Source organism: Capra hircus, chromosome 8 (genome assembly GCF_001704415.2).
Source record: "Capra hircus breed San Clemente chromosome 8, ASM170441v1, whole genome shotgun sequence".
NCBI classification, from domain to species: Eukaryota; Metazoa; Chordata; class Mammalia; order Artiodactyla; family Bovidae; genus Capra; species Capra hircus.
In genome coordinates, this window is record NC_030815.1 from 59,999,235 (window position 1) to 60,016,088 (window position 16,854).

At 44.0% G+C, this 16,854-nt stretch overlaps 1 protein-coding gene and 1 pseudogene across 1 annotated transcript in view; both read left to right on the top strand.

The window, feature by feature from the left end:
- LOC102181682 lies at window positions 68-13,039 on the top strand (annotated as a pseudogene).
- Window positions 15,352-16,854, top strand: part of RECK (reversion inducing cysteine rich protein with kazal motifs) — an 83,640-nt gene continuing 82,137 nt past the window's right edge. The window contains exon 1 of the mRNA XM_018052160.1: window positions 15,352-15,882. Coding sequence (XP_017907649.1) covers window positions 15,783-15,882 — 100 coding nt within the window. The 5' untranslated portion in view covers window positions 15,352-15,782. The remainder of the gene's footprint in view (window positions 15,883-16,854) is intronic.

Here is a 16,854-nt window from a genome sequence, read left to right on the forward strand (position 1 = left end):
TAAATGACTTTCGGGACTAAACTGGTCCCCAAAAGGAAACTGAGACTCAATTTCCTTTCTATAGGCGATGGCCAGTTCTTTGGAGATTGTTCCTGGAGCACCAAGTCAGGAGGAGTGGGGAGGCCTGGACCTTCACAAGCTGCAGGGCCTGACACATTCCCATTCTTCCTGCACTGGGTACCTGAGATCCAGTGTGGCAATTTCTGACAACTGGCCTGTCCCCAACCCTTAGGAGAGTGATCACCCTTTCACACCATGTTTCTGATAAAGGTAAGTGAAGGTTTTGATAAAAGGACTCTGAGATTCTCATTAGCACAAGCTCATTTCTAAGAATAGATTGTTTTTAAAAAACCTTTTGGGATTGTTTTTTCTCCTTGTATCTTTAAAAAATATTTTATGTATTTTTTTTTCTTTGCTGGGTCTTCGTCTCTGCATGGGCTTTTCTCTAGTTGCAGCAAGTAGGGGCTACTCTCTAGTCGCAGTGCATAGACTTCTCGTTGTGGCTACTCGTGTTGCAGAGCATGGGCTCTAGGGAGAGTGGGCTTAAGTAACTGCAGCATGTAGTAGGCTCAGTAGTTGTGGCTCCCAAGCCCTAGATCACAGGCTCAATAGTTGTGGAGCATGAGATTAGTTGCTTTGTGTCATGTGGGATCTTCCCAGATCAACCTGTGTGTCCTGCATTGGCAGGCAGATTTTTTACCCTTGAGCCACTAGGGAAGCTCTAAGAATAGATTTGATTGTTCAGTGGAATAGGTCTCAAAATGGGAGGAAAGAGATGATTTCAGTGGTATGGCAAGTGCTGAAACCAGCACAATCCATCCTGGTGGGACATAATATCCAGAAAGATATCTCACAATTATTCAGGAGCTGTGGACAATTCCTCTAAACTATATGACATTTTTTTGGATGCTGTAAGAGTAACCAGGTTGATTCTATATCATCTTATTGCCCAAACCAACTTATTTCTAAATATTTGGAGGGCATGGGAAAAGAACCAACTTTCTTTGGAGGCTGCAAAAGGTAGAGCCAGATGGAATTTGTAGGGAGGCAGAACTGTCTGTCTATGGGAACTACTTTAAAATGAAATAAACCTCAGCAAGCAGAGAGCCTTCTTCACTCAAGTATTCCAGCTGAGGCCAGAGCACCATAACCAAAGAAGTAGTGGACCTGCATTCTTTGAGAGTGGGATGGGGAGGTTGGTCTATTTAGACCCTTAGGACCCTGCCACACCTGGGTCTACAGTTGTCTGTTAGAATAATGAAAGCCAGAATTGAAGGATGGCCAGTATGGTGTGTTTTAGGAAGCCCTGAATAAGCAGGTAGCTTCCACCCCATAACTGTTTCTATGACTATTTTTGTGCATCTATTTAAAAGACATTTACTCCTTGGAAGAAAAGTTATGACCAACCTAGATAGCATATTAAAAACCAGAGACATTACTTTACCAACAAATGTCCATCTAGTCAAAGCTATGGTTTTTCCAGTAATCATGTATGGATGTGAGAGTTGGACTATAAAGAAAGCTGAGAACCAAAGAATTGATGCTTTTGAACTGTGGTGTTGGAGAAGACTCCTGTAAGTCCCTTGGAGTGCAAGGAGATCAAATCAGTCCATCCTAAAGGAAATCAGTCCTAAATATTCATTGGAAGGACTGATGTTGAAGTTGAAACTTCAATACTTTGGCCACCTGATGCGAAAAACTAACTCATTTTAAAAGACGCTGATGCTGGGAAAGATTGAAAGCTGGAGGAGAAGGGGATGACAGAGGATGAGATGGTTGGACATGAATTTGAGTAAACTCTGGGAGTTGGTGACGGACAGGGAGGCCTGGCGTGCTGCAGTCCATGGGGTCACAAAGAGTCAGACACGACTGAGTAACTGAACTGAACTGAACTAAAGAAAGTATTTCGGAAAATCTTTTCAAACATGAATTACTTCCAAATCAAATTTACTGGGCTTAAGCGATGCCAAAGGGAAACATTCCTCATCTTTATTCTTATGACAGGAAGGAGGAGGTTGGAACCGTGATTCCACTCATGAATAAGCCATATGTCTTCCTTCCTCCAGTGGAAGAGGAGCTGTTCAAGGGGATTCATAACATCCAGACCCTGGGTCAGAGAGGGACTCTGACCTCGGAGGTATGGGGCCCCTGACAGAGTTCCTGCAGACCCCACCTATGTGGGAAAGAGTCAGGGGAGACAGGCAATCAGTCATTTATGTCATTTAAGTCATTCTGACCTTTGCATTTAGGGGCAGAGGGTATAATGTGACTGGTAATAGGGTCTCAGAAAAGCCCAAGGAAGGTGAAGATGGCTTGTCTTCAAAACCTGTCACTGGATATTGCTTATTCCAGGAAAGTCTTTTGATCAAGCAAATGTCCAGGAAGAAATCACGAAAGTCTCTAAAGACTTTGATTTGTTTGTCTGTTGGTGTCTGTTTGTTTTTAAAAAGTCCTAAGGGCAGAATGGAATACCTGGGATACAAAGTTAGGATAGTGTTCTCAACTTTGGCCGAACGTTGAAGCCATCTGGGGAGCTTTAACAAGACCTGATGCCTGGATTCTATCATAGACATTTGGATTTGCCTGGCACAGGGTGTGACCCAAGAAAAGAGGAGAATTAAGAGAATCATCTTTATCTTTAGATCTCTGATGAGCTATTATGGGGCAGAAAGGGGTGACATGCCAGAGAGCAGAACTAGAATTAGAACTAGGAAGATATTAAGAGATTTGACCCAAGAGACAAAATTTTCAGGTAATACAAGATTTATAAAGCTAGAATGGGCTTACTAAAAAGGTAATGAGATCTTCATTGGTGGACAGGAATATTGCTTAATGATCCTGTTGGATTATTGGATGAAGCTTGGATGTACAAAGAAAAATTCAGTGAGACTAGATGTTTGGAATTTCCTTTTCTAAGGTTGAGGTCTTCAGAGTCAGGGATGAGGCATTAGCCTGACTTCAGTGGCAATGGAATGAGATATCAATCAGGGAAGTGGGGCTCTCCAGAGGCTGAGATTGTGGCTGTTAAATGCAGCCTGGTTTCCCGGAGCATCAGTTCAAACTGGCCAGGATGGCACTGCAGCCAGGGGGATGATTAACACCTTAGAATGCAACCATACTCCGCATCACAGCTGCCCAAGTCCAGCCCTCACCCTCCTTACCTTCCCCAGGTGACCTTCCTGTCCAGCCTGCCCTTTCAAAGTGACCCATCAGTACCCTCTCTCTGGAACTGTTGTCTCTTTTAGAGCCAGTGCATCATTCCTGAAAGACTGTGGGGTTTCAGAGCCATGTGTGAGTGAGTCATGTTGGCTGATGAATGGAGACAGGAAAACAGGATGGGGTGAAGGGACGGATGAGAGGATGGCCTGGGGCCTGGTTGTCTATTACAGGAGGAAAGGGGGAGGTCGAAAGATGTTTCTATGGGGATACTACGAAGCAAAGAAAGCCTGCTAAGAGCTGTGGCTTCAGGGCTGATCATTTCACTATCCCTGGACACCAAGGGAGAAAAGTATGAAGTGAACCTGGTCTCACTTTTCTGACGAAGATTTTTTTTTTTTTTTAACTGGAGAATAATTGCTTTACAATGTTGTGTTGGTTTCTGCCATACATGAACATGAATCAGCCATAGGTATACATATAGCCCCTCCCTCTTGAAACGCCCTTCCAACTCCCACCTGCCACCCCATCCTACCCCTCTAGGTTGTCACAGAGCACCAGATTGAGCTGCCTGCATCATACAGTAGATTCCCACTGGCTGTCTATTTTACATGTGGTAATGAACATGTGGAAGCAAACTGTGGAAAGCTCTTAAAGAGATGGAAATACAGACCATCTCACCTGTCTCCTGAGAAAGCTGTATGTGGGTCAAGAAGCAACAGTTAGAACCCTGTATGGAACAACTGATTGATTCGGGATTGAGAAAGGGGTATGACAAGGCTGTCTGTTGTCATCCTGTTTATTTAACCTATATGCTGAGTATATCATGAGAAATTCCAACCTGGATGAGTTAAAAGCTGGAATCAAGATAGGTGGGAAAAACATCAACAACCTCAGATATGTGGATGATACCACCTTAATGGCAGAAAGCAAAGAGGAACTAAATAACCTCTTGATGAGAGTGAACAAGGAGAGTGAAAAAGCCAGCTTAACACTAAATATTAAAAAAAACTAAGATCATGGCATCCGGCCCCATTACTTCATAGCAAATAGAAGGCGAAGAGGTGGAAATAGTGACAGATTTCCTCTTCTTGGGCTCTAAAATCACTTCAAATGATGACTGCAGCCATGAAGTCAGAAGACGATTGCTTCTTGGCAGGAAAGCTTTGCCAAACCTAGACAGTGTGTTGAAAAGCAGAGACATTACTCTGCCAACAAAGGTCCATATAGTCAAGGCTATGGTCTTCCCAGTGGTCACGTATGGTTGTGAGAGTTGGTAGAGCACCAAAGAATTGATGCCCCTTTGAACTGTGGTGCTGGAGAAGACTCTTGAGAGTCCCTTGGACAGCAAGGAGATCAAGCCAGTCAATCTTTTAGGGAAATCAACCCTGAATACTCATTGGAAGGACTGATGCTGAAACTGAAGCTCCAGTATTTTGGTCTCCTAATGCGAACAGATGACTCATTGCAAAAGTCCCTGATTCTGGGAATGATGGAGGGCAGAAGGAGAAGAAGGTATCAGAGCATGAGATGGCTGGATGGCATCACCAGTGCAATGAACATGAACTTGGGCAAACTTCAGGAGATGGTTAGGGATAGGGAGGCCTAGCATGCTGCAGTCCATGGGGTCGCAAACAGTTAGACTCGACTGGGTGACTGAACAACAATTTATGTTTCAATGCTACCTCTCTGACCAAGATTTAACAAGAGAAGTCCACCATCTAGGATATTTCAGTAGAAATGAGTATGTCTGATCAGGTGAATTAAATCCCCACTGGGGCATCTCAGATGTCTCTTGCATAGAGGGTGGCTTAAGATGACAAACTAGATTCTTTTCTAGTCCCCAGAATCTTACTGAGAACCTCAGAGAAACCATCGTTAAAGTTGTTTTCCTCTTGCTCAGCAGAGAGGGCATTCCTCACTAGCAAGCCAGCACTTCAGTCAGAGAGTGCTGAGGTTGAGCTTCTGAGTTCCTGCAGGTGACAGAGCAGACGCGCTGTGGACAGGTCCAATCAGACCTCCCCTCTGGGGGAGTTCATTTGCCTAGGCCTGTCAGCCCACCCAAAGCTGGAGAAAGCTCTTTGTGCTCATCCTGCTTATGTACCTGGTGATCCTGCTGGGCAATGGGGTCCTCATCCTGGTGACCATCCTTGACTCCTGCCTGCGCACGTCCATGTACTTCTTCCTGGGGAACCTGTCCTTCCTGGACATCTGCTACACAACCTCCTCAGTCCCCCTCATCTTTGACAGCTTCCTGACCCCCAGGAAAACCATCTCCTTCTCAGCCTGTGCCATGCAGATGTTCCTCTCTTCACCATTGTGGGAACAGAGTATGTGCTCCTGAGCATGATGGCACTTCACCGCTATGTAGCCATCTGCAACTCCTTAAGGTACTCTGTCATCGTGAGCAAGGCTGCTTATGTGCCCATGGCTGTTGGCTCCTGAGCAGCTGGTATCACCAACTCTGTAGTTCAGACAACCCAGGCTGTGAGGCTGCCCTTCCGTGGGGGCAACATCATCAACCACTTCACCTGTGAGATCCTGGCTGTCCTGAAGTGCCATGGGCTGTGCTAACATCTCCATCAGTGTGATCAGCATGGGGATAACAACTGTTATTTTCATGGGCATCTCGGTTCTGTTCATCTTTTTTCTGCCATGTGTTCATCACTGCTACTGTCCTGAGGATCCCTTCAGCAGTAGGGAAGAAAAAGGTATCCACCTGCTCTGCCCACCTCACAGTTGTGGTCATCTTCTATGGGACCATCCTCTTCATGTATGGGAAGCCCAAATCCAAGGACCCCCTTGGGGCAGACAAACAGGACCTTGCAGACAAGCTCACCTCCCTCTTCTATGGGGTGGTGACCCCCATGCTCAACCCCGTCATCTACAGCCTGAGGAACAAGGATGTGAAGGCCGCTGTGGTGAGTCAGAAACACCTAACTGAGTGACTGTCATAGATTTTCAGACTCCAGAACACATGGTCTCCAAACTCCCCATTGTCCTGGTAGAGAAGTGAGAACCCAGCAAACGGAAGGGAGTCTCCCAAGGTTCACATTGTGGACCATGTGAGTAAAACTAAAAAGTAGATTGACCATCATGCCTTTGTTTCATAGGCAACGGAAGCTTCTATCTAAGAACCTAGAAGGAAAGAGCTTCAAATTTCTAGAAGTGCTGGCTAGAAATGGTTGACTTTGTGCATAACCACGGTGACATCACATCATAGCTGCTTTATGTCAATGAACTTGGGTGGCCGGTGGTGTCTCTGGATACCTGTGCCTGCTGCAAACCTGCCATCTGGTGGACATTTCTGCAAGCTCCTGAGGTCAGTACTTGTGAAACCTGAAAAGGTTCCTGAGTCACCTGGGGAGGTTGTGAAAATACCGATCCAGACTCATTGAGTCAGAGGTGAGGCTGGAGATTCTGGATCTCTGCCAAGTTCCTAGGTGATGCTGTACCTCTGAGTAGTAGGCCCTGCAAGACTTGGGACTAGGGACAAAGGACTGAGGAGAGAGGCAAGGAAGCAACTCCTGCAGGTACCAAGTCCTCCAGCATCAGCAACCCAGGCTGCTCTCTCCAATTTGGGGGTAGCAGTTTGCCCTGTGACCTCACTTCTCTTCCAGGTCTAAGAAGAATTGTTGGTTTATCAATAAGCCTGTTCAGATTTTTGCTTGTTAGTCCAGTATGGCATCTCCCAAGCTTTTTCCATGCTAGACCAGAAACCAGCCATTCCCATTTCAAATAGCACTAAAGTGCAGTCAAGTGCAGATAGATATAAAAATGTTGTCAAGTACAAAATAAGAGGTATTAACATAGCAGAGGAAGAAACAGATGTCAATTTCTATAGAAAACATAATGATTGTATTTCTAAGTATTAACTAGAAAAATATTATCGGTACTAAGAGTTCAGGAAAGTTAAGGATATAGAAATAACTTCTCAAATGTCAATTGTAATTCCTACATTCCATCAATATAGAGCAAAAATAAAACAGAAATAATATCTTATTTACACTAGTAAAAGTACCAAATATTTGAGAACAAACATAATTCTAGACATGACAGACTGTGTCGGGAAAAATGGTGAGTGTTTTGGGAGTATAAAGGAAGGCAGAGTGATGGACCAGGGGCTTGAGAGTATAAATATAAGACAATAACCTTAATGTTTTAAGGTGGAAGCTCTCAAATTATAACAAATGAAAGAACTTCTTTAATATTCACATTTCTGGTCTCTGAAGCTGTTACTGCTAAGTCGCTTCAGTCGTGTCCGACCCTGTGCGACCCCATAGACGGCAGCCCACCAGGCTCCACCTTCCCTGGGATTCTCCAGGCAAGAACACTGGAGTGGGTTGCCATTTCCTTCTCCAATGCATGAAAGTGAAAAGTGAAAGTGAAGTCGCTCGGTCGTGTCTGACTCTTCGCGACCCCACAAACTGCAGCCCACCAGGCTCCCCCGCCCATGGGACCTTCCAGGCAACAGGACCGGAGTGAGTTGCCATTGCCTTCTCCTGGTCTCTACCTTACAACAATTCAAATTTAACTGTGTCTGTGGTAAGGCCAATAGGAAAACTGGGCTTAGAAACAAAGTTGTTTGGTATTTTTAATTCCCCAGAAGACTCTACTGAGCTTGTAAAGTATAATTGAACAAGGATCTTTTGAAGGTAGTGATGTTGGAGTCTTCCTGCCAGATTTGAACTTACTAAAATGTAACAATTACTGAACACCAGACCATTGGCTTTTTTTTTTTTTTAAGTGTTGATATTTTTTTGTATGTAAAATCAGTGGTTACGAGATACCAGAAAATTAATTCCAACTACAAGAATTTAATACATATACACATCAGGTCAAAATTAATAGCATGAAGAGGAACCAGTTTTTAATAAACAGTGGGACAACAGTGACGTTCAACTGAATGAAGGTTTGCCTTTGATACATACATCACACCACATGCTGCCAGAAACAGGATGGATTAGAATTAAACGTAAACACCATCATGATTATACAAAGCGAAAAAAGACAACAGAATGACATATTTATTCCAGCTGTGGAAGAGAGCATGATTCATTATTTTGGAAGAGAAAGAGGGTATCAGAATTAAAACAGACATGTTCCAACATACAAAACTCTTGAATAATATAGTCTAATCAAGCTGCTCCCAAATGGGCTCTACAAATATTTGATTTGAGCTTCTTTAATGTATAAACTAAATAACTAAATAACTTTTAAGTAAGACCATGGACACACACAAACTTGCATTTTGATTTTTGACACACAAGAAACCACTATCACAATAGTATGTGTGTTGTTGAGTTGATTGCTGTTCATAGACCTCAGAATAAATCTTTTCCTACCATCTCTGCATATTTCTTTTATCTTCTTTGAATGTGTCCTTGATTAGAAAAAGTGTAAATCTGCACTGATCATTTCTCAAATCCAAGCCTATGCTCAACTGCTTACATATAATAGTACTAAGGAATACAAATGTGCACTGTTTCCAGTTAAGCATTGGGCAAAGCTCAGAATCATCTGCTGGTGCATATTCTCATCATAGTGTCATAGCCAACTGCACAATGACAAAGGAACATGTAAGTGGTCACACAGTAATAACATCACATTTTATATAGTATTGGAGTTAACCAGACCTTTGGGAGTGTTACTTCTCTGACTACATTTATGATAAGAAATTTGAGCAATTATCCAAACTTTATTAGTGAATCAATATCTTTTTACTTTTAATGTCAAACTGGCATTTTAAAAATCAGTACAGTTTGTTTTTTAGAGCAAGTTTAGGTTCACAGCAAAACTGGACAGGAAGTACTAAGAGTTTCCATATGCCAGGTCTCCCTCTGCCCACATCCTCTCCTACTGTCAACATCCACCAGCAGAATGGTATCTTTGTTACAATCAGTGAATCTATATTGACACATCATCACCCAGAATTCATAGTTTAGAGTTCACTCCTGGTGTGTAGGTTTGGACAAATGTATAATAACATGTATCCAGCATTGTAGTTCTAAACAGAACACTTTAACTGACCTGAAAATCCTCTGTGCTCTGCCTCTACACCCCTCCCTCCCCCTTTGCTGCTGCTAAGTCGCTTCAGTTGTCTCCGACTCTGTGCAACCCCGTTGATGTTAGCCCACCAGGCTCCCTCATCCCTGGGAGTCTCCAGGCAAGAACACTTGAGTGGGTTGCCATTTCCTTCTCCAGTGCATGAAAGTGAAAAGTGAAAGTGAAGTTGCTCAGTCGTGTCCGACTCTTAGCGACCCCATGGACTGCAGCCTACCAGGCTCCTCCATCCATGGGATTTTCCATGCAAGAGTACTGGAGTGGGGTGCCATTGCCTTCTCCAGCCTCCCCCTTTAGCCCCTGGCAATCCCTAATCTTTTTATTGTCTCCATAATTTTGCCTTTTCCAGAATGTTATTGAGTTGGAATCTGAAGGTATGTAATATTTTCAGATTGGCTTCTTTCACTCAGAAAATGTGCCTTTTTAAGTTTCATCCCTGTCTTTTTGTGGGGTGGTTTTTTGCTGTTGATATTGGTTTTCTTTTTTTTTTTTTTAATTTCCAACATCATGATTATTATTCTGTTCTATTCAGTTGCTAAGTCGTGCCTGACTTTTTGCGACCCCATGGACTGCAGCATGCCAAGCTTCACTGTCCTTCACTGTCTCCCGGAGTTTGCTCAGACTCATGTCTATTGAGTTGATGATGCTGTCTAACCATCTCATCCTCTGCTGCCACCATCCCCTTTTAAAAATAGTGGTTAGATGCCACAAAATAGGTATCAATGCCTTAACCGTCTGTGTGTTGTCAGGCCCAAGGGCCTCTTCCATCCTTGTCAGGGTGGGTGCTAACCTTCTCTCCTTCCATACGACACTCTTTGTGGCTTGACTAGCTCATTTCTTTTTATTGCTCAACAATCTTCCATTGTGTGGAGGTATCACAGTTAATTTAACCACTTACCTACTAAAAGACATTTGGTTGCTTCCAAGTTTTAGCAGTTATGAACAAAGCTGCTACAAATATCCACGTGCAGATTTTGGTATCGACATAAGTGTTCCTGAGTCAGTATTGAAATAAAAATCTGTCAATATTTCTTTTTCAAGATACCATGTTAATTTGAACGAAGAGTAGTCAGAGAATGCAAGGTGGGCTAATTCAAACACCAAGACCCTTTACAAACTACTCATCTGTATGAAGCAGGATTTTCTCTACAACAGGCAACCAAAACAAAGTACAGAAATGGAAGCCAAACTGGTGTGACTACAATTATTATGCTGTGCTGTGCTTAGTCATTCATTCGTGTCCAACTCTTTGGGACGCCATGGACTATAATACAGCCTGCCAGACTCCTCTGTCCACAGGGATTCTCCAGGCAACAATACTGGAGTGGGTTGCCATGCCCTCCTCCAGGGGATCTTCCCAACCCAGGGATCGAACCCAGGTGTCCCACATCGCAGGCGGATTCTTTACAATTTGAGCCACCAGGGAAGCCAAAGAATACTGGAATGGGTGGCCTATTCCTTCTCCAGGGAATCTTCCTGACCCAGGAATTGAACCAGGGTCTCCTGCATTGCAGGCAGATTCTTTACCAGCTGAGCTACCAGGGAAGCCCACAGTTATCATACATATTCCCAATTTCAAGTTTTTGTGTTCATCAAAATTTCATTTATTATCTGAATTCTCATTTATTGTCTTTGAACCAATTAATTATTATTAATTATATATTTGAACTAAGGAAATAAATGTAGCTTTTTTTATTCTATTTTATATGGTAGGACTCTGTAAGATTTTGTTGGGAAAAGGGTTCCATTGCTAAAAAATAAAAATAATATTTTTTAAGTTTGAAAATTGCTGAAGTAAGAAGGCAAGGAAAGTAGAGAATGGGGACAATTTCATACTCACAGGCTCATATGTTTAGAGGGCTTACTGGACGCTGGCAAGATAGTGTACCAGCATCACAGACTGAGGTCACAATGTTAAGTTTTATAATGTGTTCTTATTGAATGACTTAGTGTCAGGGCTTCTCTCTGTCCTGTGAGATCTCAATATAGGGGCAATGGGACTGTCAAATACCGATTTTGCTCCAAGGCATGGGATCCTTTGTTCTCCAAGGTTATAGTCACAGGCAGTAAACTGAACAGAGAACATGATAGCACTCAGAAAATGTTTGCTCTGGCTGGGCAGTTTCTTCTAAGCGACAGTTTGTAGCAGGGCTGCACAAATCTTTGATCAACAGCTACTTGTCTCTGCAAGTCCCCTTCCTGCCGAACGACTGAAACTTAATCTCAGTCAATTCAGTAGGATCTCAGCTGAGTCAAGGCCTCTCCCCAACCCCCTCCATAGTTTTGAGAGGAAAAATATAGAGTCAAACCCACCAGCTGGGACTGGGGAAGAAGGCAGGACATCTGGTCCTCAGTCGTCATAATCAATCCCCATTGATACCTGCATTCTCATCTGGCATCCAGTTACAGCCTCCTTGTTCTGATCTGGAGGCCTCTTTGGGCTCTCAGCTCTCTCAGCTCCTGTGTTAGTCACTCAGTCATGTCCAACTCTTTGCAACCCTATGGACTGTAGCCCGCCAGGCTCCTCTGTCCATGGAATTCTCCAGGCAAGAATACTGGTTGCCGTTCTCTTCTCCAGGGGATCTTCCTGACCCAGGTATCGAACGCGAGTCTCCTGCATTGTTGGGCAGATTTTTTACCATCTGAGCCAGAGACAGAAAACACTTAGCTCCTCTTCTGTGTCATTCTCGATGGGGAGCAAGGAACAGGACACATTTGCAACCAAAGGGCAGGGGAACTTTATGAGGTATGTCACTTCTCTGAGCTCCATGGGAGACAAGGCTCAGATCCCCTCTTATCTCAAGCCCCTCTGGGGTTCTGTGTCCCAGCCCACTACAGCCTCCCTTTTCCAGGGGCTTGCTTCCTTCCCCATCCCAGTGAGTCAAGTTGCTGGGGACTGATGGGAGTGGAGGGACTGACTCTGATTGGTAAGAAAATGTGTTTAAACTAAATAAACCGAGAAAAATCATTTCTATTAAAAATTAATTTCAGGAATGTATTAATAGTATGCATAAACTCCCAAAACCAAGGTATGGGGTCCTAGTTAATTAAAATCAGCAAAACCTGCCATGTTCTTAATCAAAATATTTATCTTCCTCTAGATACCAAAGAGAAATCTGGAGTTACATAAAGGAATGAAGAGCATCAGAAATGCTTGACATATGGGTAAATATAAAACACAGTTTCTCATTTTATAATCTCTTAAATAATTGACTATTTAAAGCAAAATAATAACAGTGCATGGAAGCAAAATGTATGATAACGTTAGCACAAAAGATGGGAGGAGAAAACGGAAGTATACTGGTGTCACGTCTTACATTTGACATGAAGTGATAATTATTATTTGAAAGTGAACTGTAATAAGTTAAACTGTATACTAAACTCTAGTGCACCTACTGAAAAATAAAACAAAGAAGTAGAGCTGATAAGCCAACAGAAGAGATATAATGAAATAATAAAAACAACACTCCAAACACTTTTATTGTTCTGAGAGAAGGTAGGAAAAGTAGGAAAAAGGAAAAAAGAATAACTGGAGTAAATAGAAAACAAATTGCAAGACAGATTTAAACTCAACCATATATCAATAATTACATTAAATCCAAACACTCGCATTAAAAGGCAAATATTATCATATTAAATTTTTTTTTAAAAAGCAACCAACTATATGATTTCTCCAGGAAGCTTACTGGAAATACTTTATAAAGAAATGAAAGTAAAATGATGGGGAAATCATAATACACGAAAATGGATCAAAAGATTAGATGGGTTTTATTTATCTGAAATATAGAAATATGTTTTGAGCTCAGGAAAAAATCATTGATGGGTAACATTTTTTAAAAGTGGCACTTTAAAGATGATCTCTGAGCATTAACCTTTGTTTAAAATGAAAAGTAATTACACCAGCACTGTACAACAGAACTATATGAACCCCAAAGTGAACCATATACATAATTTTAAGTTTTCTAACAGTCACATTAAAAAAAGTAAAATAATAATGGTGGCTATATGTCATTATACATTTGTCAAAACCCACAGAATGTGTAAAGCCAAGAATGAACTCTAAGGTAAACTGGGGACTTCAGGTGATAATGATGTGGCAGTGCAGCTTCATCAATTGTAACAGATGCACCACTGAGGTGTGGGATGTTGATAGTGGAGGGGTCTGTGAGTATATTGTATGTTGAAGCAGGGGGTATATGAGAAATCTCTGTAATGTGCTTAGTTTTTCTGTAAGCCTAAAACCACTCTAAAAAATAAAGTCATTTTAAAACAAAAACAAGTTTTAAAAAAAAGGTGAAATTAGTTTTAATAACATTTTCAGTTTAGTCGCTCAGTCAAGTCCGACTCTTTGCGACCCCATGGACTGCAGCACGCCAGGCTTCCCTGTCCATCACCAACTCCCAGAGCTTGCTCAAACTCATGTCCATTGAGTCGGTGATGCCATCCAACCATCTCATCTCCTGTCATCCCCTTCTCCTCCTGCTTTCAATCTTTTCCAGCATCAGGGTCTTTTCTAGTAAGCCAGTTCTTCGCATCAGGTGGCCAAAGTGTTGGAGTTTCAGCATCAGCATCAGTCCTTCCAGTGAATATTCAGGACTGATTACCTTTAGGATTGACTGGTTTGATCTTCTTGCAGTCCAAGGGACTCTCAAGAGTCTCAACACCACAGCTCAAAAGCATCAATTCTTCAGTGCTCAGCTTTCTTTACGGTCCAACTCTCGTATCCATACGTGGCTACTGGAAAAACCATAGCTTTGAGTAGATGGACCTTTGTCGGTAAAGGAATGTCTTTGCTTTTTAATATGCTAGGTTTGTCATAGCTTTTCTTTCAAGGAGCAAGCATCTTTTAATTTCATTGCTACAGTCACCATCTGCAGTGATTTTGGAACCCAAGAAAATAGTCTGTCACTGTTTCCATTGTTTCCCCATCTATTTGCCATGAAGTGATGGGACCAGATGCCATGATCTTAGTTTTCTGAATGTTGAGTTTTAAGTCAGCTTTTTCACTCTCCTTTTTCACTTTCATCAAGAGGCTCTTTAGTTCCTCTTCACTTTCTGCCATAAGGGTGGTGTCATCTGCATATCTGAGGTTATTGATATTTCTCCTGGCAATCTTGATTCCAGCTTGTGCTTTGTACAGTCTGGCATTTCGCATGATGTGCTCTGCATATAAGTTAAATAAGCAAGGTTCTTGTTTTCATACTAAGTCTTCCAAATCCGGTTCCAGCATATTTCAGTTTGGAATTGATATGTTTCAAGTACTCAACAGCCACATGTGGCTAGTGGCTACCATATCAGTGCAAATCTAGGTTTTTTTACTCTTCTCTCCTAGGGAGGAGTGGGATGTAAGGTGAGATGAAACTGATAAAGGTGATTGGGTCTAAATGCTGAGAGCCTTTGATATCATGTTGAATAATTGTACATCATTCCATCTTGTAAGTAAAGAGGTGGTCTCTCAGAGAAGCAAGAGGGTTGTTGCCAGAGCAAATGTTTTAGAAAGATTATTGTAACTTATTCACATTTTCCTAAAGGAGAGAATAGACAGAGACCTAAAAGACATACAAATTAACTTCTATACATGGACTTTGGTTGGAACTTGAAAACTGTAAAAGGAAATTATGAGACAATAAGGAAAATGTAAACACTGGATATTTAATGATATTCCATATTAAAAAATGTAACAGTGGTTATGTTTGCTTTTTGTTTTTTTAAGGAAGAGGAAAGGGGAAAATGTATTACATAATTGACAAAAGGAAAGGAGAGGGAGAGAAGGAGGGACACAGGAACGGGGTGGGGGTTGGAGAACGCTTTGATAATAAGCAGACCCACCTCTAAATTGTCTCTTAAAGTCTAAACCCAGCCTGGCCTTCAAGGCTCTCCATATTTAGATACACAAGCATTCTCCTCTCCACATTCTCCTGATGGCAACATCAGGTGTCCTTAGAACATCAAAGACACAGTGAGGCTACACGTGCCGAAGAGGTTTGGTGGCGAATTCTTGCCTCGGGCTCTTGTCAGGAGATTGTCAGAGGCAGAGCCCCTCCGATTTCAGGGGAGGCGGAGTTGTCCCGGATGACACGCCCTCTTGGGGTGCGAGGGAGCGTCCGGCAGAAACGATGTTAAGATCATCGAAGTACTTGAAAGGGACAAGTCCCTTTGGTTCGGCCTTGGCCTGTGACCCAGTTCTCAGGAGAACTTGCGGCGTGACCTTGGGCTAATGGTCTCTCCGCTGTGCCTCAGTGACCGGATCTGCAAACCTCGGGAGATCGAGTCATCCTTAGGACCCTCCCAACCCTGACATCCTCTGACTCGCCTCTTGGAGAACGCCGGCTGCCAGATTCAGCAGCAGAAGCGGACAGCTAGCTGGGCCTTAACAAAGAGCGGGGTCTCGGGCAGGTTCCCGCCCCCGGCAGGTTTTGGAAAATCCTTGCGGCCGAGGGGCGGGGTTTCGCGCCGCAGCCAATCACCAAGGGTCCGGGCCACCGGGGCGGGGCCTCCGCGAGTTGCCGCGGCGGGCAGGCTGGGTCCGAGCATCAAGCTGCCCTGGAGCCCCAGGCCTGGACATGGCGACCGTCCGGCCCTCCCCGCGAGGCGCGCTGCTGCTTCTCCTGACGGTGGCTGGGGTCGCGGAGGTGGCAGGGGGCCTGGCCCCGGGCAGTGCGGGTGAGTAACTTCTGGAGCAGCGGTTCGAGGAGGTCCAGAGCGGTCGCCTCAGCCCTCCAAGATGGCGCGGAGCAGGGGGCGGGGGTGCCGGCGACCCCCAGACCCGGTCCAAGTCTGGTGACCCAGGGTCGGGAGGTCCCAGCAGGCGGCAGGAGGGACTGAGGCGGGACGAGGAGGACCCCTCTCCACCCTCCCTCTTTCCGCCCAGATCCCCTGAACTGGGAGCCGTGACCTGGGTTCGAGGCCTTTCCCTGTCACCCACCGAGCAGGAGCCCTCAGTTCAGCCCGTATCCTCTCATCCGGCTCGGGTCTCTGTCCGAAGAGCGCGAAATGCCTTCGCCCAGGACCGTCGCGAGGGTGGGACGGGATTTTGGAGGGGCCTCCGCCTTACCTCCACCCTGGCCAGTTACTGTTGCTTGTTACTTGACCCTCGGTTCAGAAAGGCCGACCTCGGGCAGCGAGCACTTATGTGCTCTACAGCCTGATTGACTTCTGAAGTCTCAGGCAGAGACTAGGTCCAAGTCTCCTAAAGCCGATTCTGCTGCTCTTCTCTGTGGGTATGCAGTGTGTCCAAGACAGCGCTGGGCTCTGGCAGGAGAGATTAGAAATCAGGGAACTCTCTCTTTGGGGGCTGACTTGAGGAGAGTTTTGTTCTTGCTCTGGAGGAATTAGACCACGAGTGGATAGGAAGCTGTTCAATGCTTACTGAGTGTCTCCCACGTGCTGGGTTTTAGTAGTTGTTGCCAACTCCTGCCCTCCACCAGCTTTAGCTAGAGGGTGGGGTGCCACAAGACAGGAGCGGCTCCAATTCCAGGCTGAAGTATCCACATGAAGCGATGAGGGCTGTGAGTGCACACAGGGAGAGAGATGATGTCCACTCAGGTTGGGAAGATAATTGAATGATGCCCCAGCTTCACTAGATATTAAAAGATGGCTGGAATTTATACATGCGAAAGTGGAGAAGTGCATTGC